This window comes from Chanos chanos, chromosome 5 (assembly GCF_902362185.1).
Source record: "Chanos chanos chromosome 5, fChaCha1.1, whole genome shotgun sequence".
In the NCBI taxonomy this organism is placed as follows: Eukaryota; Metazoa; Chordata; class Actinopteri; order Gonorynchiformes; family Chanidae; genus Chanos; species Chanos chanos.
The window spans coordinates 3,392,798-3,415,524 of NC_044499.1; the positions used below are offsets into that span (position 1 = coordinate 3,392,798).

General features: G+C 46.1%; 1 protein-coding gene across 3 annotated transcripts; it reads left to right on the forward strand.

The window, feature by feature from the left end:
• Nucleotides 1–22,321, forward strand: cul3a (cullin 3a). Of its 3 annotated transcripts, none has more exons than XM_030773139.1 (16): nucleotides 1–24; nucleotides 8,282–8,479; nucleotides 9,171–9,284; nucleotides 10,448–10,608; nucleotides 10,983–11,097; nucleotides 12,160–12,388; nucleotides 13,258–13,403; nucleotides 14,217–14,393; nucleotides 15,597–15,767; nucleotides 16,186–16,293; nucleotides 16,781–16,905; nucleotides 17,289–17,385; nucleotides 18,003–18,137; nucleotides 18,597–18,783; nucleotides 21,096–21,241; nucleotides 21,747–22,321. In XM_030773139.1, exons 2-16 carry the CDS (start codon nucleotides 8,282–8,284, stop codon nucleotides 21,876–21,878), a joined length of 2,241 nt encoding a protein of 746 aa, XP_030628999.1. In that variant the 5' UTR covers nucleotides 1–24; the 3' UTR covers nucleotides 21,879–22,321. The 3 variants fall into 3 exon arrangements, with proteins under 3 accessions (XP_030628999.1, XP_030628997.1, XP_030628998.1); XM_030773137.1 differs by lacking the exon at nucleotides 1–24 and adding an exon at nucleotides 1,426–1,677; XM_030773138.1 differs by lacking the exons at nucleotides 1–24; nucleotides 8,282–8,479 and adding an exon at nucleotides 1,426–1,677.
• The last annotated feature ends 406 nt before the right edge of the window (nucleotides 22,322–22,727 follow it).

A 22,727-nucleotide genomic window follows, 5' to 3' on the forward strand; every position in this document is an offset into this window, starting at 1 on the left:
GGTATTACCGAGGCATCAAGGTGTGTTCACTTCAAGGCTGTTCAGTTAGCTTCAGTTTGTTGTGTTGTCTTCACCTTGAGGGAGTTGTTCCATCTCCATGGAAACAAGAGTGTGCTCACGCTGTTGCTGAAGCGGAGGCGTGTGGGGTAGATGGCGTTACAAGTTAGAGCTCTGAGATGTCTAGCACCAGAACCATCTGAGACTGATCTCTGGTCAGTCTCTTGGGGGTTGCTGGTCTGTGAAAGATGAAGATGCTTTAAAGAGTGCAGTAGAAAACAAACAAACGCTGAGCCAGTGAAGAAAAGTTACAATGGCTTTATAAAAATCCATCAAATTCACCAGAGTTGTGATGTGATCTCTATCAGTGTGTATATAATCCCACGCTGGTGGAGACACAGAGAATGAAACACACACACAGACCGTAGTTTGCTGATTCCTTGTCTTTCAGAATCTCTGATTTCAATCAGACATTTTTAATCATGCGCGAGACATGATCCTGGCACTATTTGTCTTTGAGTAAACAAATAGTTGCAGACGTTTGCACAGTCCTCAGGCAGCCCCTGAGAACAGCCTTTAACCACATGGAGAAAGAGAGAAAGGAATGTGACAGCCTAACACACACGCGCACACACACACACACACACACACACACACACAAATGTAGCCATGTAGTTTTAGGTAACAGCAAAATTATATCAATAGAGAGACAGGCTGTGATACATATTTACACATTTTCAGTTTTTTTCCCACTCAGTCACAGAGTTTGTATTCAACAGGACTAAACTCCTTTACTTTTACGTTGCTTGGACGGGTGAGCAACAAGAATCAGGTTGACTTGCTGGTTAAGACTTTTATACATAGCCATCAGATAAGTTCATAAGTTCTTTACATGTTTGTGACACGTAAAGACCACCAAACTAAACTCATCAAGCAGATTATCTGACAAAAGCCCAGATAAGGTATTTGTGTGGTTTTTTTGGGGGTTTTTTATCTTGGCTGTCAGTGTTTCAAACTGAAAATAAAATAATAATAATAATAATAATTATAATAATAATAACAATAACAATTATAATAATAATAAAACAATTTTAGTTGACTAGTAAATTAAGTTGAAAATTAATCAAAAGTAATTTAATCAAACTGAATTAAATTGAAACTGAGGCAACATATCACAATCTTTTTTTTTACCTTAGTCCACATGACGGATAGATCAACTGTAATGTCTCGACTTCCACACAGGTCGTAACAAGTGCTCCACTTTCTAGATTTGAATAACGTGAACATGACCTGCGAAATATTTAAAAATCTCTCCCTTTTCCCATAGACTAGTATCGCGTGATTTACAGGGAGTCGCTACCGTGTTAGGCGAGAACTGGTTGGCCGCCATCACTGTTGGGAGAGAGAGTGAGAGAAGGCACAAAAACAGAGAGAGTGGGGGCCGGTGGTGGAGAAATTGACAACAACAATCTAGTGAGAGGGGATAGCAGCGACCTGGGGGAAAGAAAGGTCGAGTCTGGGGGGATTCACGGCTAAACAAACCGTTAGGTGTCCCTCTACCAACCCCCAAAAACTAGACTTTTCATGTTTGAAGCAGAGACGACAGACTCTGAAAACATGTCAAACCTTAGCAAAGGCGGTACCAAGAAGGACACCAAGATGAGGATACGGGCTTTTCCTGTGAGTACTGACCGGCCAGTGACCACACATACACCGCAAGTCAGGACACGCGAGGGCCGGGGATGTAATAGCTTTAGCAGTAACGTACAGGCCTCACTATGTGCCCACAGTTGGTTTTCAGAGTCGAGTTACAAGTGTTTTTGAATTCATTGACGTTAGTCTGTCCTGTTTCGCGAGATTAAGGCCAACCTTCCTGGATTAGTTGGAAAAAATGTCCTATAAAATGCAAATTGTTTTGGCTAGCTGTGACGACAGACAACCAAGCTAAGACAGGTTGCTATGTTAGCTAACTAGGAAACAACTTTTTCTGCTCAGGCTAAGTTAATGTTAGCAAGCTAGCTAGATAGCCTCTGTCAAACGTCGTTTATTAAAATAGCAATCTCAATCCGTTTGGTTAGCCTACGTGTTATGCATTTTATTGTAGCTAACCGGGTAGACCGTATTCTGTGGCATAAATATGAATGATATAGCAAGTAACCTAGATGAGGCTAGCTAGATCATAGCGCTATCGCTAACCTATAGGTTAAATGCTGATAGCTAAATTATAAAGCGACAGTAATAGGAACTAACCTAACTCTGCTCTTGAATGAAAAAACTGCCTTTATTTTAGCGCGAAAGTCAGGAAGAAACATGAATTATTTATTCCTACTCTTAGCATTTGACATCCATGTTATTATCTGTCAAGGCAACCAAGCTCGCGAACTTTGTAGGTGAGATGACGATTTAGCCAGACCTATGCTAATTGTTCAAAATTACTTTGCATCAGAGTAGACTAGTGATGTTGACATAGGTTGTTCACTAGGTTGAGTGTTCTTTAAGAGTCATGTTGACTTTCAGCTTGGTTTAGGAACCTTTACGTCGCTTTGCTCTCCTGGCATTTTTTGCTGCGTAGGTTAGCTGAGTAAAGCCCCGACAGCTAAGATGGCTTATTCTGTTAGCTAACTCAAGTTGTTCAACCGGCATAGTCTGTCCAAGGTAATCAATTCAAACTCCATCTGTGAACTGGCTTACACAGCACGGGCAAACTTGTTAACATGTTAGTAGACAATACCTGGCCCTAAATGTCATTATTCCTGCTATAGCTACGGAGTTGACGTGCTAGTCTTAAGTATATCATCCAAACATGGTGTGTCAGTTGCCTGGTGACCCAGTGGATTCAAAGAGACGCTAAGTTTAAGTTATTAAATGCTACATTTACTTATGGCTAACTACCTTTACGCAGTGCATTTGGGAAGACTCGCTAAACCAGAACAAAACTGCCAGATCTCTGTACGTAGTTAGACTTTTATTTTGCCTTATCACTCTTCCAGGGAAATCAGTGTCGTTAAATGGAATGACGTTTTTATTGCTCGTTGTCTTCTACATCGGGTTTTGCCTCATTCCCTGTCAACAAGCCTGGGACGTCCAAGAGTTACAACGAAACGTGTAAATTGATTCTGTTTCACAATATATCACTAATGTGTAGATTTGATGGGGGTAAGATTGTTCTCGCCAATGCACCCCCCCCCCCCCAAATCAGTCATGATGAAAAGTTTGAATCAGCAGTGAAAAGTTAAATTGGTTTCTGATCCAATACCTGGGCAGAACTAGTCTCAGCCTCCTCAAGTATCCCCTCAATCTGTTTGCTTAGAGAAATGACTGTACTGGTATTGGTTAAAACTGGAAAATTGGTTAGCGTTGCCAAGTGATTAACTTCCTTGCACACTGTATCCGCGTTGTTACTGTATATAAACTATACACGCCTTTTGACAGCAAAGGTGCCAAACTGTGAAAAGTTTGAAGAAGATTTCGGTTGTACAGGAGAGCGAGAGAGAGAGACAGAAAGAGAGAGAGAGAGAGAGAGAGAGAGAGAGAGACAGTACAGTTTATAGTTGCACCCATCTTGTTTGTTTAGTTGTTTGGACAGTTTATGCAGTTTTTGTTGTGAAGAATTTGAATGTGTGTACTGTTCTCCCAGTAGCATAGCTGCGGGGAGATCAACATTTAGGCCAAGCCGTTGGCGTGGTGACCAGCTTTAGTCCCACAGTGGAAGTCCTTTAGTGGTTGCCAGTCACTGACAGCATGTGGAATTAGAATGGCTACAGTCAGAGTGCAACCCTCTCTCGGTCTGGAGACTTCATATACACTGTCTGTCTTTTAAATACACGCGCATTTCACACTCTTTCAGTCTGTCTCCATCAGATTACACACACACACACACACACACACACACACACACACACACACTTACCTTTCTCTCTCTTGCCCCCTTGTCCCTCTGTCGTGCACTGATACACAGACTAGTCTCCTCTCTCTCCCTCTCCCTCTCCCTCTCTCTCTCTCTCTCTCTCTCTCTCTCTCTCTCTCTCTCACACACACAGGCACACCTGCTCTCTCTCTCTCTTTCTCTCTGTCTTAATGTCTTGGACTGTCTTGTCTTTTGTCAGCCTGTGTGGCTGTGGGGTTGCTCACGCCATGTCCAGTGCGGCGGTGATGACAGCAGTAGCACTGTCTGGCACTAGGGAAGTGCTTTGATGAACTGCTGCAGGTCTTGGTCAGTTGGTTAAAGTTGGTGTTATGGCAGGGCATTCTTGTTTCAGGCAGAGCATTCACAGCGGTCTGTACTGCACTGACCTCTGCTCCTACAGTACAGCCTTCAAACATGCAACTGTCTGTACTGCACTGACCACTGCTCCTACAGTACAGCCTTCAAACATGCAACTGTCTGTACTGCACTGACCACTGCTCCTACAGTACAGCCTTCAAACATGCAACTGTCTGTACTGCACTGACCACTGCTCCTACAGTACAGCCTTCAAACATGCAACTGTCTGTACTGCACTGACCACTGCTCCTACAGTACAGCATTCAAATATTCAGCTGTCTGTACTGCACTGACCACTGCTCCTACAGTACAGCATTCAAACATTCAGCTGTCTGTACTACACTGACCACTGCTCCTACAGTACAACATTCAAACATTCAGCTGTCTGTACTACACTGACCACTGCTCCTACAGTACAGCCTTCAAACATTCAGCTGTCTGTACTGCACTGACCACTGCTCCTACAGTACAGCCTTCAAACATTCAGCTGTCTGTACTGCACTGACCACTGCTCCTACAGTACAGCATTCAAATATTCAGCTGTCTGTACTGCACTGACCACTGCTCCTACAGTACAGCCTTCAAACATTCAGCTGTCTGTACTGCACTGACCACTGCTCCTACAGTACAGCATTCAAACATGCAACTGTCTGTACTACACTGACCACTGCTCCTACAGTACAACATTCAAACATTCAGCTGTCTGTACTACACTGACCACTGCTCCTACAGTACAACATTCAAATATTCAGCTGTCTGTACTGCACTGACCACTGCTCCTACAGTACAGCCTTCAAACATTCAGCTGTCAGTGCAGCCACGTAGATAAGACGTTAGATATAAAACGATGTCTATGCAGTACTGGGACGTCACTTGTTTACGTCACACAGGCGCAGAAGGAAGCCTATACATTCCTTGTGTGATATATTGTTATTGACAGTTAATGGGTGAATTTATCATGACATGGACTTTTGACCTTTTTGCCAAGCTCTGCTCGTGAGTGGCCTTGTGGATCAGAGACTGGGACAGGTTGGCAGGTGCTTGTCCCAGTGGGTCAGAGACTGGGACAGGTTGACAGGTGCTTGTCCCAGTGGGTCAGAGACTGGGACAGGTTGACAGGTGCTTGTCCCAGTTGGTCAGAGACTGGGACAGGTTGGCATGTCCAAACACGATCAGGCCTCACGTTCTTGTGCTCCTGTAGGGGATCTCTGTTCCTCGCTGCTTGCCGAAACACAGCCCTGAATGTGTCATAATGGTGTTTGCACTTGCTGAACCGTGTGCGGGTGTGTGTGTGTGTGTGTATGTGTTTTGCTCCCGGGGGTCTTGTAAATGACATGGCAAAACAGGTTCTCTGAGTTTTTTTTTTCTTTTTGGCAGATGAACGTTACCCTACATTTTCATCTGACTTTCCCGCCTTTTAGTACTATAACCAGCACGGTGAACTACATACAGTGATGAAGAGCAAGGCCAGAATTAGACAACCAATGGGTGTTATGTAACTCCCCTTTCTCCCTCTCCAGGGTCTGAAGTGACTGAAGGGCACGGCATAGGAGCAGTGTCTCCCTCATCATCCTCTGGTGATAAGGCGTTTCTTCACTCTGATCCTCAGGTCCCATGGAACAGCCCGGTTTTGTTCCAGCTCATGCACCTGAGTCAGTTTGCCCCCTAACCCCATACAGAGCGGGCATTTTAGTGCTGGGCTGGAACTGTCGAGAAAAAAATAGTGGTTCCAACCAGATTCCCTTGGACTAGAGTCGAGAAATGATGCCCCGATTTTCGAGATAAAAGTTTCTTTGTGACTTTGTGGCGTTGCTACAGAATGACAACAGAAACCTGTCAAGTCCAGTGAGGTTGAGACGAAGTGTCAGACAGAAAGCCCAACACGGCAGAGAGTCTGGTACCATTAATGTACTCAGTCAGTCTGGGACCATTGCTGTACTCAGAGAGTCAGTCTGGGGCCACTGCTGTACTCAGAGAGGCAGTCTGGGACCATGTCTATACTCAGAGAGGCAGTCAGATGCTGAAGCTGCTGCTTCTGATTTTTTTATCTCTTGGTTGTATGTTCTGTTTGTCAGACATGGATCATATGTGGTGGTTCTCATTAGGTGCTTGGGTCTTCCATCACTGTTTTTCTGAATGTACAGATACAGGGCTAGGTGTGTTCTGTGTCACACTGATAAATCAGTAAACGTGATTAGTTTGTCTTTTGTCGCGACCAAGACTCGCAGTGCCACGCTCAAGTTCATCCGCATTGATTTGTTGTCGGATTAAGGACACGCGAACAAACGCGCACCTATTGCATTATGTAATAGTGATATTGTGTTTTCTCAGGCCTTTAGCCGCGGTCTGGACAGTCAGCTTTTCACTCTTCTCCCAGGGCTGGCTGTGCATATTCACCCTGTCCCCACGCCACGCTGTCTGTATACAGCAGATAAACTGCCAAGACATTTAGGTGTGACCTTGAGTCTCTACTGGGAGGCTTTACAAACTGACTTAAGAGATCTTCTCTCCAGTCTGTCACCTCCTCTGGACACAAACACATCTTCCTTTTTTTTTTTTTCTCTGCTCAGTGACAGAGATATGTGTGTGGAAGTTACATGTCACGGTGTCATAGTGTAGTTACTTGGCCTTGACATTACACGATTTTCGCCTTGTTATCTAACGGAACTTTAGATTCACCCGTGCTTTAACGAGCATTTCCCGGTGGGGGCTTGGATGTTCTCTGCTGTCCCTATCTTTATGGCCCATGTTTCTGTAAGGGAAGAAAACGGTTGCGTGTTCCTCCTGGCTTCTGCTTTCTGCCTACACTCACGCTGTTGTTTGCTCCTTTGCTTTGTGTGTCTGATAAGCTCTGCCTTACAGCCGGTCAAAAACAGCGTGCCTTCTCCGTACCGTTGTGGCACGGCTCATGTATAACTCCACCGTTTCCGCACAAGCGTATGTTTCTAGCCAGCTCCCGTGTGTGTCTAAGCACACACCTTAGTGTGTCATAGCTTTTCAAATAATGGAAGCAGGTGCGTTTTTTTGAATGAGGTTTAAGACACAGCTTTTGGAAATTCCCCTAGTGTGAAAATATTTGCAAACGTATGACTCGATCAAAGTGTCAGTGGACGCTTGTTGATTGACGTCACTGCCTGTAAGTGGATGTCGCTAGTTTTGCATTTTTTAAAAAAATAAAACCTGTTTTGAAGCTTTTTACCGCCAAAAGTTGATTATTTATCTTTCTGAAGAAGTGCACACGGTGTCTGGTTGACCTTTCATAGGCAGTCAGAGCATGTGAAATATTTTTACTGGTATGTCTGCTGCAGCCGCCGATGATGTCACAATGCGCGTCATTTTAAAAAACACTTGTCGCGGCAGACACGCAGTGTTATACTTTATCACTGATAAGAAGACGGCTTTTTGGATCGGTCAGATTTTTGTATCAGTTTCCGTAATCCCTGTCCTCCTTGGACAAGTATTGGCACCGTGCAGTGGCTGCAGTGGTCAGACGCAGTCTAAATAAGTCTAAATGAGATGGGGGTGGAAGGGCTGGGCTTTGTCTGTTCAGTCACAGAAGACATGGCCTTCTGATCTTTGCTGTTCATATGAGCTGTAGGGTTTCAGTCTGAAAGTGGTAGGTGGTAACCGGGTCCGTGGAGTCGGGACACAAAACCTTGGACTCCACGACGCTGACTCCATGGCCCTGGGAGTGACGCAGGGTGTCTGACTGAAACAGAATGGGCCTTGGCTTTATTCTTAGTTTGTTCAGATCAGTGTTTCTACACAAGATGTTTTGTCGTTATCAGTAGGTTTCTTTTCTTTCTTTTTTTTTCTTTTTCTTTTTTTTTTTTTTTTTTGCAGTGTGTGCCGTTTTTGGTTTGTGATATTCTTTCTCTTGGCCTTGCACATCCTCTGTACTAAGCCTTTTAAGCACTTGACCTGAGCACAGCAGTCTTGCCCTATGCTGCAGTGAGTCTTGAAATGCCGTTTTTCACTAATAGACTTGTGGGTTGACTGTGTGTGTGTGCGTGTGCGCAGATGACGATGGACGAGAAGTACGTGAACAACATCTGGGACCTTCTGAAGAACGCCATCCAGGAGATCCAGAGGAAGAACAACAGCGGGCTGAGTTTTGAAGAGCTCTACAGGAATGCCTACACCATGGTCCTGCACAAACACGGAGAAAAGCTCTACACAGGCCTGCGAGAGGTCGTCACCGAACACCTCATCAATAAAGTACGGCCCGCCTTACCCAGCATGCACTGCTCCTCTCATGCACCAGTGCACAGAGTAGTATTGTGTTTAAAAAAAAACAAAACAATTAAGGATGTTTCAGAATGTGCTGAATCACTGTCAGGTTACCACACATCATATTTGTGTGTGTGTGTGTTTTATTGTATTGGCCATTAGTATTCCTAAATACTTATAAATTAAAATTTTGATCTCTCTCAACCTCGTTTGGTTCCCATACTTTATTTTCATACCTTGGACGCGGAGGTCAGGATTCTTGTGCAGATTTGAACTCTAACTTTAAAGAACTGGAGTTAGTGCATCCTCAGGAGGGGGGGGGGGGAAGCCAGATGGCCTGAATTTGAATGAGGCTGGTTTGTACTGGTGCTCATGCTTGAATCTCAGTCGCTTTTCTTTACAAGGCCCGTTTACAAGCCTGCAGTCATCTCTCTGAACCCGGGTTCTGCACTGTAGTTAAGGATGTTTTCCCTGCGGGAGCTGAAGCAGTGGGAGGTGTTCTGTCGCTACACCTCCTCAGGGGAGCTCATCAGAGATGATGTCATGTCGTCTCACACAGGTTGTCAACAGAGGCTCCTCTTAGCCCTAGTACAATAACAGCTTGTTTTTTTTCCCCCTCTCTCTCTCTTTCTCCTACTCCTTTTTCCTCCTCCTCCTCCTCCTCCTCCTCCTGCTGCAGGTACGAGAGGACGTTCTCAACTCGTTAAACAATAATTTCCTACAGACTCTGAACCAAGCGTGGAACGACCATCAGACGGCCATGGTTATGATCAGGGACATCCTGATGTACATGGTAAGTGAAGCGCATGAAATGTCATTCTGATGCATTTAAATAAAGACTTTTTTTTTTTTTTTAAATGCTTCCTTCAGAGCTTTCAGAGCCAGGCGGTGATTGGCCAGCTGGTTGGTTTGTGCCCCAATTTGATTTGCCCTCCAAAGAATCAGTCATACCCTGCAATGCATTGACCGCTTGCTATCAGTTATCAAAAGAACCAGTATTTCCACGGAGAAATGGCGATGCCAGACGCCCTTAAAGCTTCCCCCATTCAGCAGTCGAGGGGCAGCAGACCATCACATTAAATTTATCTCGTGTCGTGTAAGTTCACAGAAGGTGTCCTCGGTGATAAAAGTGAAGCGTTGGTTGCCACGGCGAGATGTGCGTAGCAACGGTCAGAGCCCAGTTTATAAAGGTGAGACGTTGAGAGAGGAGAGGAGTGGTCAGCGGCGAGGCAGAGAGAGAATCGGACAGAGTGGCTTACGGCAGCTATAGGCTCTTTTCATTGTGTCTGAGCGATGATTCAGGACAATCGTTCAGGATTGCCATGGCGAAAAAAACAAAAAAAAAAAAAAACACCTATTGCTCTCCAGTGCACAAATAGCCTTTGTAAACTCCCATTTTATCAAATGAGTGTCTCACATTGGCCACAACTCTTCTAGAGACTGTTCGTTGTCACATTAACAAAGAGCTACTGTTTGTTTGGTTTTTTTCCCCCCCTTGTTTTGTTGCCTGACTCTGGGAGCTCTGGCCAGTTTGCTGTTGCAGTAAAGCTGTGTGGGTTTTGGGAGTTGGGTTGGCACGGGGTGGGCACAGGCTTTCTGTGGGCACATGAATGGCCCAGTGGGCAGCAGCAGTCGCAAGCTTTTCATCTGGAGGATTTTGGCATCTCTTCACCTCTCAGACACAGAGCCTGGCTTCTCCACCCTCCAAGACTGCCCTGCTGCTACTGTTACTCTCTGTCAGTGTGTGCGTGTGCATGTGTGTGCATTTGCATTTATGCATGCATGCATGCATGTGTGCGTGTGTCTGTGAGAGAGAGGGAGAAAATGAAAACTGTGACCAGTTGAGCTGCAGAAGAAAATTAAGGTTCTTTTTCATTGGGGGGACCAGTTTTGAACTGGGACCGTGTATCAATAAGGAGAACTGGATTCGATCCTGTCCCTTCCCTCTCTGTGCAGGACCGTGTGTACGTGCAGCAGAACAACGTGGAGAATGTGTATAACCTCGGCCTCATCATTTTCCGAGATCAGGTCGTACGCTACGGCTGCATCAGGGACCACCTGAGACAAACACTGCTGGACATGATCGCCCGCGAGAGGAAGGGTGAGGTGGTCGACAGGTAAGAGCACACATGAACCTTTCTGTGTGTGTGTGTGTGTATGCGTGCACATCTAAAGCAAAGTTCATGCACTAAACTGTGTTTCCTGTAGCAGAACTGAACAAGAAGCTTTGTCTTGTTTTCCAGTAAAAGTACAGCTCTAGTTGTGGTTGGCTTTTAGCTGTGTGTGAGTTTAACCTGCAGCTCTGTCCAGTGGAAAGAACAGCGCGCATGCAGATTAACATTAAAGCTCTTTACATTGTACTGGGTCCCTCTGTTAAACACAGGAGTGAACGTGACCTTTTGAGGGTTTATAAGAGGCCACTGTGCTCCTCTAGCTGTTTCTGGTTCTGGGCACGATCTCATCGTTGTCCTGTCGGCTGTGTGTGTCGTAGGGGGGCCATCAGAAACGCCTGTCAGATGCTGATGATCCTGGGCCTGGAGGGGCGGTCGGTTTACGAAGAAGACTTTGAAGCTCCTTTCTTAGAAATGTCTGCCGAGTTCTTCCAGGTATGAACGCCGACGTGACATTTCATCTCCTCTTATTGACCGTCGGTTCTCCGCTCGGCTTTATTGAGGCCGTTTGTCATCAGGTCTAGCTCTGTGCTTTCGTAAAGTTATTATGGGTAATATCCAGCAGGAACTCTGAAGGCTGCGGATGTCAATATGAAGCCCAAACATCCATTCTGTTTACAATAGTTCACCCAATAGCGCTATATAACATGACCGAGCCAGCAGCATCGCTGAGAGAATCCTCGCTGAGCTTAGTCACAGACACACGTCACAGACAGACATCGCAGACTTCTCATAACTGTCCTTATGAGTCTGTTAAGGTGCCTACAGACTGTGAGATTTCAGCAATCTTGTAAGTTTATTGCAAGCCACACTGTGCGACATGGATCTAATAAACTTGGGTACGACATCAAGTGTGATGTATGCAGACACCTACTGAATGGCAGCACCTACTGAATCTTAGGCTACGACGGAAGTCGGCGTACAAGAATAAAACGATAACATCAACGTTAGTAGACGTAGTGTTAGTAGTTAGTTGGTTAGTAGACGTGGGTTGTAGCAGCAGTCACATTGTGAGATGGTCATCCTAAATTTCTGACACTGTCAGAATTGTATGTCAGGCAAGTCTTCAGTCGCAAGACCGTGACAACGGCCGTTTTTTGAACCTCTCACAGTGTGACGCGGGGCAACCGTTGGGAGCCACGACCAAAGATACCGTCACGTTTTCTCATCTTTCGCCTGGGACCGCCCAAAATCACACGGCGTATACCCGCCTTTAAGACACACACGCGCAGAATGACACACGCTGCTTCTTTTTAAAAACCAAACGCTCCCTCCCGTACGATCGTAGCCAGTCCAACGTATCGCTGCATCTTTTGCTCTCAGACACAAACCTGAGATCAGGTCTCCTCTTGTTCACTTTGAACCTCAGATGTTCTGATCTACCCATCAGCACTGTTCCCAGACCTGTGTTTGGATACGGGCTAACCGAGCCCTCACTGTAATCGCTCACAACGTTGCTCTTTTTTTTTTTCCCTTTTCTCCGCGCCTGTCGGACAGATGGAGAGTCAGAAGTTCTTGGCGGAGAACAGCGCGAGCGTTTACATAAAGAAGGTGGAGGCGAGGATAAATGAGGAGATTGAACGAGTGATGCACTGTCTGGACAAGTCTACGGAGGAGCCCATCGTCAAAGTGGTGGAGAGAGAGCTCATCTCCAAACACATGAAGACCATCGTCGAGATGGAGAACTCGGGCCTCGTACACATGCTCAAAAACGGAAAAACGGAAGGTGGGCAGTTCTGTAACTCCCTCTTTGTGAGCGAGCCTTTTCACTGTGATAACAACCGTGTGTCATTACTTCACTGTGTTACATCTTTCTCGTAAATCTAATTCCCCCACATAAAATGCTGAGATGCTGTATCTTGTGTCTTGCGCATTGAGGCATCAGATTCACAGCAGAAGCACGTGAAATGTTTCCTCAGAGAGGTGTAGTCATTTACACACAGCGGTTTGAGTTAAAGACTAAACACAGCGGTTTGAGTTAAAGACTAAACACAAGGGTTTGAGTTAAAGACTAAACACAGGGGTTTGAGTTAAAGACTAAACACAAGGGTTTGAGTTAAAGACTAAACACAGGGGTTTGAGTTAAAGACTTAACACAAGGGTTGGAGTTAAAGACTAAACACAAGGGTTTGAGTTAAAGACTAAACACAGGGGTTTGAGTTAAAGACTTAACCCAAGGGTTTGAGTTAAAGGCTAAACACAAGGGTTTGAGTTAAAGACTAAACACAAGGGTTTGAGTTAAAGACTAAAGCCTGAAGTACTGATGGCCTGTGTCACTTCATTACTCTTTCTGTTAACTTTGTCTGTATTGCTCTCCCTCTTCTCTGTCTCTTTTTCTCTCGCACCCACACCATTATCTCTCTCTCTCTCTCCCTCTCTCTCTCTCTCTCTCTCCCTCTCCCTCTCCCTCTCTCTCTCTCTCTCTCTCTCTCTCTCTCTATCTCTCACTCTCTCTCTCTCCCTCCCCCCTCTCTCTGTCTCTCTTTTCCTCTGTCTCTTTCTGTATCTCTCCCCCGTCTCTCTCTTTCTTTCTTTCTCTCTCTCTCTCTCTCTCTCTCTGTCGCTCTCTCTCTCTCTCTCTGTCTGTCCATGCAGACTTGGCGTGTATGTATAAGCTGTTTAGCAGGGTCCCGAATGGCCTGAAGACCATGTGTGAGTGTATGAGCTCGTATCTGAGAGAACAGGGCAAGGCTCTGGTGTCTGAGGAGGGAGAGGGCAAGAACCCTGTCGACTACATCCAGGTACTGAAACCTCATTTAAAACACACAAACTGGTTCTTCACTCCGTACGGTCAGAGAACCCGACACTGAAACCTTTGACAAACACAACAGATTAGCTGTGTTAACTGTATACAGGAACACAGAGTCTGCATCGTGAATACTGTCAGGCCAGTGTGAACCACGCTGATTACAGCCAGATACTCAAATCAATAGAAAATAACTCTATAATAACCCACGTGGATGGGAGCTAGACGGACAGTCAGAATACTCTAGGCTATGTATGGATTAATGTCAGGCTCTAAAAGAACATTTGAATGTTTACTGAAAGGACGCGTGCTTTCTTACAGTCCTGTCTTACTGGCAGATCAGATTATCCTTTGACTTTGTGAAGGATTTCACGTAACAGGTTTATTTGAAAATGAACAGGATGATGTGAGCGTGAACGGTAATCAGCAACTGACAGTCAATACCAGAACAGCCACAGTCATTTTCTCTTCTCTCTCTCTCCTCTCTCTTTTCTCCCTCTCGCTCTCTTTTCTCCCTCTCTCTTCTCTCCTTCTCTCTCTCTCTCTCTCTCTTCTCTCTCTCTGTCTTCTCTTCCTCTCTCTTCCTCCTTCTCTCTCTCTCTCTTTCTCCCTCTCTCTCTCACTCTCTCTCTTTTCTCTCTATTTTCTCCCTCGCTCTCTCTTTCTCTCTTCCTCTTCTCTCACTCTCTCTCTCTCTCTCCCTCTTCTCTCTCTCTCTCTTCCTCTTCTATCACTCTCTCTCTCTCTCTCTCTCTGTCTTCTTTCTCTCTCTCTCTTCCTCTTCTCTCTCTCTCTCTCTCTCTCTCAGGGTCTGCTGGATCTGAAGACGCGTTTCGACCGATTCCTACAGGAGTCCTTTAACAACGACAGACTCTTCAAACAGACCATCGCTGGAGACTTCGAATATTTCTTAAACCTCAACTCGCGATCGCCCGAGTATCTCTCTCTCTTCATCGACGACAAGCTGAAAAAAGGAGTGAAAGGGGTAAGACTCTCCAGTCCTGTTACAGTTGGTTTCTTCGTTTCTTCAGTGTCGCTCGGCGGAAACTCCTCAGTGCACAGGCCTGGGACTTTATAGCTTTTCTTGTATCTCCTCCAGCAAAATCTGTAAAATATTTAATCTTTTTTATTTGCCATTAAAGCTTTATTTAGACTGAACAGCTCACCTGCAGTTTATTGATGTTATTCAGATTAGAGGTCCAGTCTCTCAGACACCTCAGAGTTTATACCATGTCTTCCACTCCCCTCTCTGTTTCATTACGTTTAACCCTGACTGGCACGTTATATAGTGTTTTATTGTAGCTGATGGAGCAGGAGGTGGAGTCTATCCTGCGATAGCTTTAACCCTGACTGACACGGTTATATAGTGTTTTATTGTAGCTGACGTAGCAGAAGGTGGAGTCTATCCTGCGATAGCTTTAACCCTGACTGATACGGTTGTGTTGTATCTGACGGAGCAGGAGGTGGAGTCTATCCTGCGATAGCTTTAACCCTGACTGACACAGTTGTGTTGTGTTGTAGCTGACGTAGCAGAAAGTGGAGTCTATCCTGCGATAGCTTTAACCCTGACTGATACGGTTGTGTTGTATCTGACAGAGCAGGAGGTGGAGTTTATCCTGTGATAGCTATAACCCTGACTGACACGGTTGTGTTGTGTTGTAGCTGACGGAGCAGGAGGTGGAGTCTATCCTGCGATAGCTTAAACCCTGAGTGACACAGTTGTGTTGTGTTGTGTTGTAGCTGATGGAGCAGGAGGTGGAGTCTATCCTGCGATAGCTTAAACCCTGAGTGACACAGTTGTGTTGTGTTGTGTTGTAGCTGATGGAGCAGGAGGTGGAGTCTATCCTGTGATAACTATAACCCTGACTGACACAGTTGTGTTGTGTTGTGTTGTATCTGACGGAGCAGGAGGTGGAGTCTATCCTGTGATAACTATAACCCTGACTGACACTGTTGTGTTGTGTTGTAGCTGACGGAGCAGGAGGTGGAGTCTATCCTGTGATAACTATAACCCTGACTGACACAGTTGTGTTGTGTTGTAGCTGACGGAGCAGGAGGTGGAGTCTATCCTGTGATAACTATAACCCTGACTGATACGGTTGTGTTGTGTTGTAGCTGACGGAGCAGGAGGTGGAGTCTATCCTGTGATAACTATAACCCTGACTGACACAGTTGTGTTGTGTTGTAGCTGACGGAGCAGGAGGTGGAGTCTATCCTGGACAAAGCGATGGTGTTGTTCAGGTTCATGCAGGAGAAGGACGTGTTTGAACGATATTACAAACAGCACCTGGCCCGACGACTCCTCACCAACAAGAGCGTCTCGGACGACTCGGAGAAAAACATGATCTCTAAACTAAAGGTCAGCCAGAACACTCCATCGTTTGTCTTTTTCGTTTTTTTTCCTCAAGAAAGTCTGGCTTTTGACTGAGCTTTTCAGTCTCTCTGCTTTCTTTAACCCCCCCCCCCCCCACCTCTCTCTCTCATCTCTCTCTTTGCTTTTCTTTCATTCTCCATTCTCTTACTGTGTCTGTATGTCTCACTCTCTCTTCTTCCCTGTCTCTCTCATCAGCCTCTTCTACGCCATCTGTCTGTCTGACTGTGTCTCCAGTTCGCACACAGACTTTGTTACTGTCTCTGACCTTATGGGTCTGACCCTGAGTCTGTGTGACTCTGCGGCTGACCCTGAGTCTGTGTGACTCTGCGGCTGACTCTGAGTCCGGCTCGCTGTGATTCTCTCTGACTCTGTCTCTGACTCTGAGTCCCTGTGTTTGTGGCAGACGGAGTGCGGGTGTCAGTTCACCTCTAAACTGGAAGGCATGTTCAGAGACATGAGCATCTCTAACACCACTATGGATGAGTTCAGACAGCACCTTCAGTCCACGGGGGTAAGACACACACACACACACACACACACACTCTCACTCTACTGAGCCCTCAGCACACTGATTACACTCACTCAATCTGTCACACTTCATCCATATTAAACATTGCAAATCAGCTGTTTATATTCATGCTCATTTTGTAGTCTGCCCAGGCTCTTTGTTTACATATTAAAATAACGATACAAATCCGACAGTGACTGACGTGTGGGGAGGAGGCAGTAAGATGAAGCCAGAGTGACAGGGGGCCGACACGCTCTCTGTAAAGCCCAAGTCTCTTTAATGAGCCTTTAAACAAAGCATTTCCCTGCCTTTATATCAGTATGATCCACCTCATCCAACAGCGTAGCAGAGAGCTGTTCTGAGCACTGTCAGTATTAGTACCCAAATGGACAAAATAAATAAATACCCCAGTAGACAGTCTTTCATTAGGGCGAGACATGTTTGTCTTGGCTCTGTGCTGCGGCATGAAAACATCTGTTCTTTGTCTCAGGTGTCTTTAGGTGGCGTCGACCTCACAGTGCGAGTGCTGACCACGGGGTACTGGCCCACGCAGTCGGCCACGCCCAAATGCAACATCCCCCCCTCCCCCAGACACGCCTTCGAAGTTTTCAGAAGGTAAGGCCCACGGGACAACCAATCAAAAAACCGCCTGTGGACAGCCAATGAGTCGGCCTTTTCGTTCTCGCCCGTGGCAAGGGCCAGACCACGCACTCTGATGTAATAACCGCGTGGGCTCTCTGTCGTCTCAGGTTGACTGGTCACGTTACTTAGATGGTAATTTGAGCGAAATATCGCACTGTCTGCGAGTCATTGAAAGGCCTTGAAATGTCACATTAAAAAGACAGAAAAGACCCCCGTTTGACTGGGTGTGTGTGAGAAACTCGGCGGCTCTCTGGGTGTCGGTGGCAAGGCCTCTTCTCTGAGGATTAACTGTGGATTTTTAATCTGCGCGGTGGGATTCAGGGGCGTCGGTTTGAGCTGCTCTCTCTGTCCCGTAGGTTTTACTTAGCCAAACACAGCGGGAGACAGCTCACACTGCAACATCACATGGGCTCTGCAGACCTCAATGCTACCTTCTATGGTCCCATTAAAAAGGTAAACACGGAGCATGACACACACACACATGCTCACAAGCACGCACATACATGTACATCTCTGCTCACAAACACACACGCACATACGCATACATCTCTGCTCACAAACACACACGCACATACATGTACATCTCTGCTCACAAACACACACGCACATACATGTACATCTCTGCTCACAAACACACGCACATACGCACACGTATATCTCTGCTCACACACATGCAATCCTGCATGCACATGCGCGCGCGCGCACACACACACACACACACACACACACACACACACACACACACACTCCAGCACATGTCCTCTCACACAAACTCCAACATGCATGTCCTTACTCATAAACACACAAACACACGCACGCACAAACACACACACACACACACACACACACACAGAGTTACAGACTATGGCTTTGGATCCCTCTCCTACCACGTTAACCTGCCTCTCTGTCGCTCTCTCTCTCGCTCGCTCTCGCTCTCTCTCTCGCTCTCTGTCTCTCTCTCGCTCTCTCTCTCTCGCTCTCTGTCTCTCTCTCTCTGTCTCTGTCTCTCTCTCTCTCTCTCTGTCTCTCTCTCTCTTGCTCTCTCTCTCTCTCTCTCGCTCTGTCTGTAGGAAGACGGGTCAGAGTTGGGTGTGGGAGGAGCCCAGGTAACAGGCTCTAACACGCGGAAGCACATCCTCCAGGTCTCCACCTTCCAGATGACCATTCTCATGCTCTTCAACAACAGAGAAAAGTCCACATTCGAGGTACAGCACCGCCTTCAGTCACAAACCTGCCCACACCCTCAGCACGTTCATCAAAGAGCCGTTTGAATCACACTTTAAGACCTGCGGTGAAAATGAGGATGGTTTAAATGAAAAGGGCAGATGTTTGATATGTAATCATTCAGTCCGGCCCTCGTCAACCACCCGGCATGCTGCTGACAAAGAGACTCGTTTTAATACAGTCAAATTACCGCAATTGTTTTATACCGTACAATTTTAAACTTAATGTGGAAATTGCAAATTGCCTCCAATTTCACCGTTCCGTGTGAACCCCCCCCACAGGTTCACCAGTTTTTCCTCAAACATTTTTAGCTTCTCTCGCAGTCTGTGTGTTCTCAGTCATTCCAACCCTCAGCGGTTTTGCGTTTTGCTGCGTGCTTTGATGTGGTAGAGAGTGCGGAGTGGTTTATTTTTGGCAGCGTTGGTGCCTGTTCTCTGCAGGAGATCCAGCAGGAGACAGATATTCCAGAGCGGGAGCTGGTTCGAGCGTTACAGTCTCTGGCCTGTGGAAAGCCCACACAGCGCGTCCTCACCAAGGAACCCAAGTCCAAGGAGATAGAAAACGGCCATGTGTTTACAGTTAACGACCAGTTTACCTCCAAACTGCACAGAGTCAAAATACAGACAGGTACTACACACACAAACACAGTTTACCTTCACACTGCACAGAGTCAAAATACAGACAGGTACTACACACACAAACACAGTTTACCTTCACACTGCACAGAGTCAAAATACAGACAGCTACTACACACACAAACACAGTTCACCTTCACACTGCACAGAGTCAAAATACAGACAGCTACTACACACACAAACACAGTTTACCTTCACACTGCACAGTCACAATACAGACAGCTACTACACACACAAACACAGTTTACCTTCACACTGCACAGAGTCAAAATACAGACAGGTACTACACACACAAACACAGTTTACCTTCACACTGCACAGAGTCAAAATACAGACAGCTACTACACACACAAACACAGTTTACCTTCACACTGCACAGAGTCAAAATACAGACAGCTACTACACACACAAACACAGTTTACCTTCACACTGCACAGAATCAAAATACAGACAGCTACTACACACACAAACACAGTTCACCTTCACACTGCACAGAGTCAAAATACAGACAGCTACTACACACACAAACACAGTTTACCTTCACACTGCACAGAGTCAAAATACAGACAGCTACTACACACACAAACACAGTTTACCTTCACACTGCACAGAATCAAAATACAGACAGCTACTACACACACAAACACAGTTCACCTTCACACTGCACAGAGTCAAAATACAGACAGCTACTACACACACAAACACAGTTTACCTTCACACTGCACAGTCACAATACAGACAGGTACTACACACACAAACACAGTTCACCTCCAAACTGCACAGAGTCAAAATACAGACAGCTACTACACACACAAACACAGTTTACCTTCACACTGCACAGTCACAATACAGACAGCTACTACACACACAAACACAGTTCACCTCTAAACTGCACAGAGTCAAAATACAGACAGCTACTACACACACAAACACAGTTTACCTTCACACTGCACAGAGTCAAAATACAGACAGCTACTACACACACAAACACAGTTTACCTTCACACTGCACAGAGTCAGAATGCTCACAAACTGAATTTTGTCTGTGTGTGTGTGCTTGAGTGTACATCTGTCCTGCAGTTACTTTGGTAGTTGAATGGTTTGTGTGTGTGAGAGTTTGTGTGTATAAATCTGACCTGCCGTGTGTGTGTGTGTGTGTCTGACCGTGTGCTCTGTGCTGTGTGTGTATCTGACTGTGTGCTGTGTGTGTGTGTGTGTGTATGTATATCTGACCGTGTGCTCTGTGCTGTGTGTGTGTGTGCGTATCTGGCTGTGTGTGTGTGTGTGTGTATCTGACCGTGTGCTCTGTGCTGTGTGTGTGTGTATCTGACCGTGTGCTGTGTGTGTGTATGTCTGACCGTGTGCTGTGTGTGTGTGTGTGTATATCTGACCGTGTGCTCTGTGCTGTGTGTGTGTGTGCGTATCTGACCGTGTGCTCTGTGCTGTGTGTGTGTGTGTATCTGACCGTGTGCTGTGTGTGTGTGTGTATTTGACCGTGTGCTGTGTGTGTGTGTGTGTATTTGACCGTGTGCTGTGTGTGTGTGTGTGTATCTGACCGTGTGCTGTGTGTGTGTGTGTGTATCTGACCGTGCGCTGTGTGTGTGTGTGTATCTGACCGTGTGCTGTGTGTGTGTGTGTGTGTGTGTGTGTGTGTATCTGACCGTGCGCTGTGTGTGTGTGTGTATCTGACCGTGTGCTGTGTGTGTGTGTGTGTGTGTGTATCTGACCGTGTGCTGTATGTGTGTATCTGACCGTGTGCTGTGTGTGTGTGTGCTCTGTGCTGTGTGTGTGTGTGTGTGTGTGTATCTGACGGTGTGCTCTGTGCTGTGTGTGTGTATCTGACGGTGTGTGTGTGTGTGTATGTGACGGTGTGTGTGTGTATCTGACGGTGTGTGGGTGTGTATCTGACTGGGTGCGTGTGTGTGTGTATGTGTGTGAGTGTATGTGACCGTGTGGTGTGTGTGTGTGTGTGTGTGTGTGTGTATGTGACCGTGTGCTCTGTGCTGTGTGTGTGTGTGTGTATCCGTGTGTGTGTGTGTATCTGACCGTGTGCTGTGTGTGTGTGACGTGTGCTGTGCTGTGCTGTGTGTGTGTGTGTGTGTGTGTGTGTGTGTGTGTGTGTGTGTGTGTGTATCTGACCGTGTGTGTGTGTGTGTATCTGACCGTGTGCTGTGTGTGTGTGTGTATGTGACCGTGTGCTCTGTGCTCTGTGCTGTGTGTGTGTGTGTGTGTGTGTGTGTGTGTGTGTGTGTGTGTGTATGTGACGGTGTGTGTGTGTATCTGACGTTGTGCTGTGTGTGTGTAGTTGCTGCTAAGCAGGGGGAGTCTGACCCAGAGAGGAAGGAGACGAGGCAGAAAGTGGACGATGACAGGAAACACGAGATCGAGGCCGCCATCGTCCGCATCATGAAATCCCGCAAGAAGATGCAGCACAACGTACTGGTAGCAGAGGTTAGTGTGTGAGCCTGTCTGTGTGTGTGTGTGTGTGTGTGTGTGTGTGTCTCTGTGTGTGTGTGTGTGTGTGTGTGTGTGTGTATGTCTGTCTGTGTGTGTGTGTGTGTGTGTGTGTGTGTGTGTGTGTATGTCTGTCTGTGTTTGTGTGTGTGTTTATGTCTGTCTGTGCATGTCTGTCTCTGTGTGTGTGTGCATGTCTCTCTGTGTGTGTGTATATGCATGTCTCTCTGTGTGCGTACTCATACGAGCGGACACGTCTATGCGAGTTGCTGTTAAGCTAACCACAGAACTGGGGCGTACTGACGATTATAAATGCTTTGACTGTGTCAATGACAGGATGTCACGCTACAAGATAATTGGTTTTGCTCAACATTGTTGTGCAGAAGCACAAGTGTTTTGATTGATTGTGATAGGTGTCCATTTTAGTCATGCTGAGTTATGATTGGTTGTGGTAGTGCAGCGATCGATGGAACTAACCCTGTGATTGGTTGTTTCCTGTCAGGTGACCCAGCAGCTGAGGGCACGGTTCCTGCCTAGTCCTGTGGTGATTAAAAAGCGTATTGAAGGACTAATAGAGAGGGAATATTTGGCACGAACGCCGGAAGATCGTAAAGTGTACACGTACGTGGCGTAGAAGGGCGTGCTATCAGACAACGAGAAGAACGAGAAAGAAGTGAAGCACGCAGAAAAAAAACAACACCACCCGAGGAAGAAATTAAAAAAAAAAAAAAACCACCACCACAGGACTGTGTTTCGCATGGACTGGGAAGTTTCTTTTTAAAAAAAAAAAAAAAAATTCTGGGAAACAGACTTTTTCCACCTTTCCACAGACCACAGAAAATAAAACCGTAAAAGAGCAGAGGAAACACGGATACAATCCATTGAGTGTCGTAGATTATTTCAGAATCAGGCGTCCACACACCCTGTGACAAGCTCAACATTGATGGAACCAGCTTCAAGCGTTTCACCCTTTTATCCCTAGTAGAGATCAACATAAAAAAAAAAAAAATTAAAAAATAAAAACAAAAAAAAAAACGCAGAATCCCTTGGGAAAATGTGAATGCACCTCACGTTTTTTTTTTTGTTTTCAATACTGTATAATAAAAAAAAAAGAAAAAAAAGAAAATGAATTATTAAAAACATAAACAAAATGGCAAATGTGGATTGCTACAAAAAACGAATAAAAAAAAAAAAAACATGTTGATACCGAATCGTTTCCACATTATTTGCGGGCGTAATAAAAGATTTCTGCAACTACGCCAGTACAACCCCCCAGCCCCCCCCCGGCGCGAGGGTTCAGCGGCGTCTTTAATCTGGTTTGGGGCACAGGCGTTATTAAACGGTTGCGTGTTTCTCCGCGGCGTGGTCCAGACTGCTCCCAGCTCCCCCAGCCTCAGTGCGAAGACAACCAAAGCTTCTGTGACATAATTGAGTAGGACTGGATGGCACCGCCACCTGTTTGCACTGCTTAACTACTCCTCGG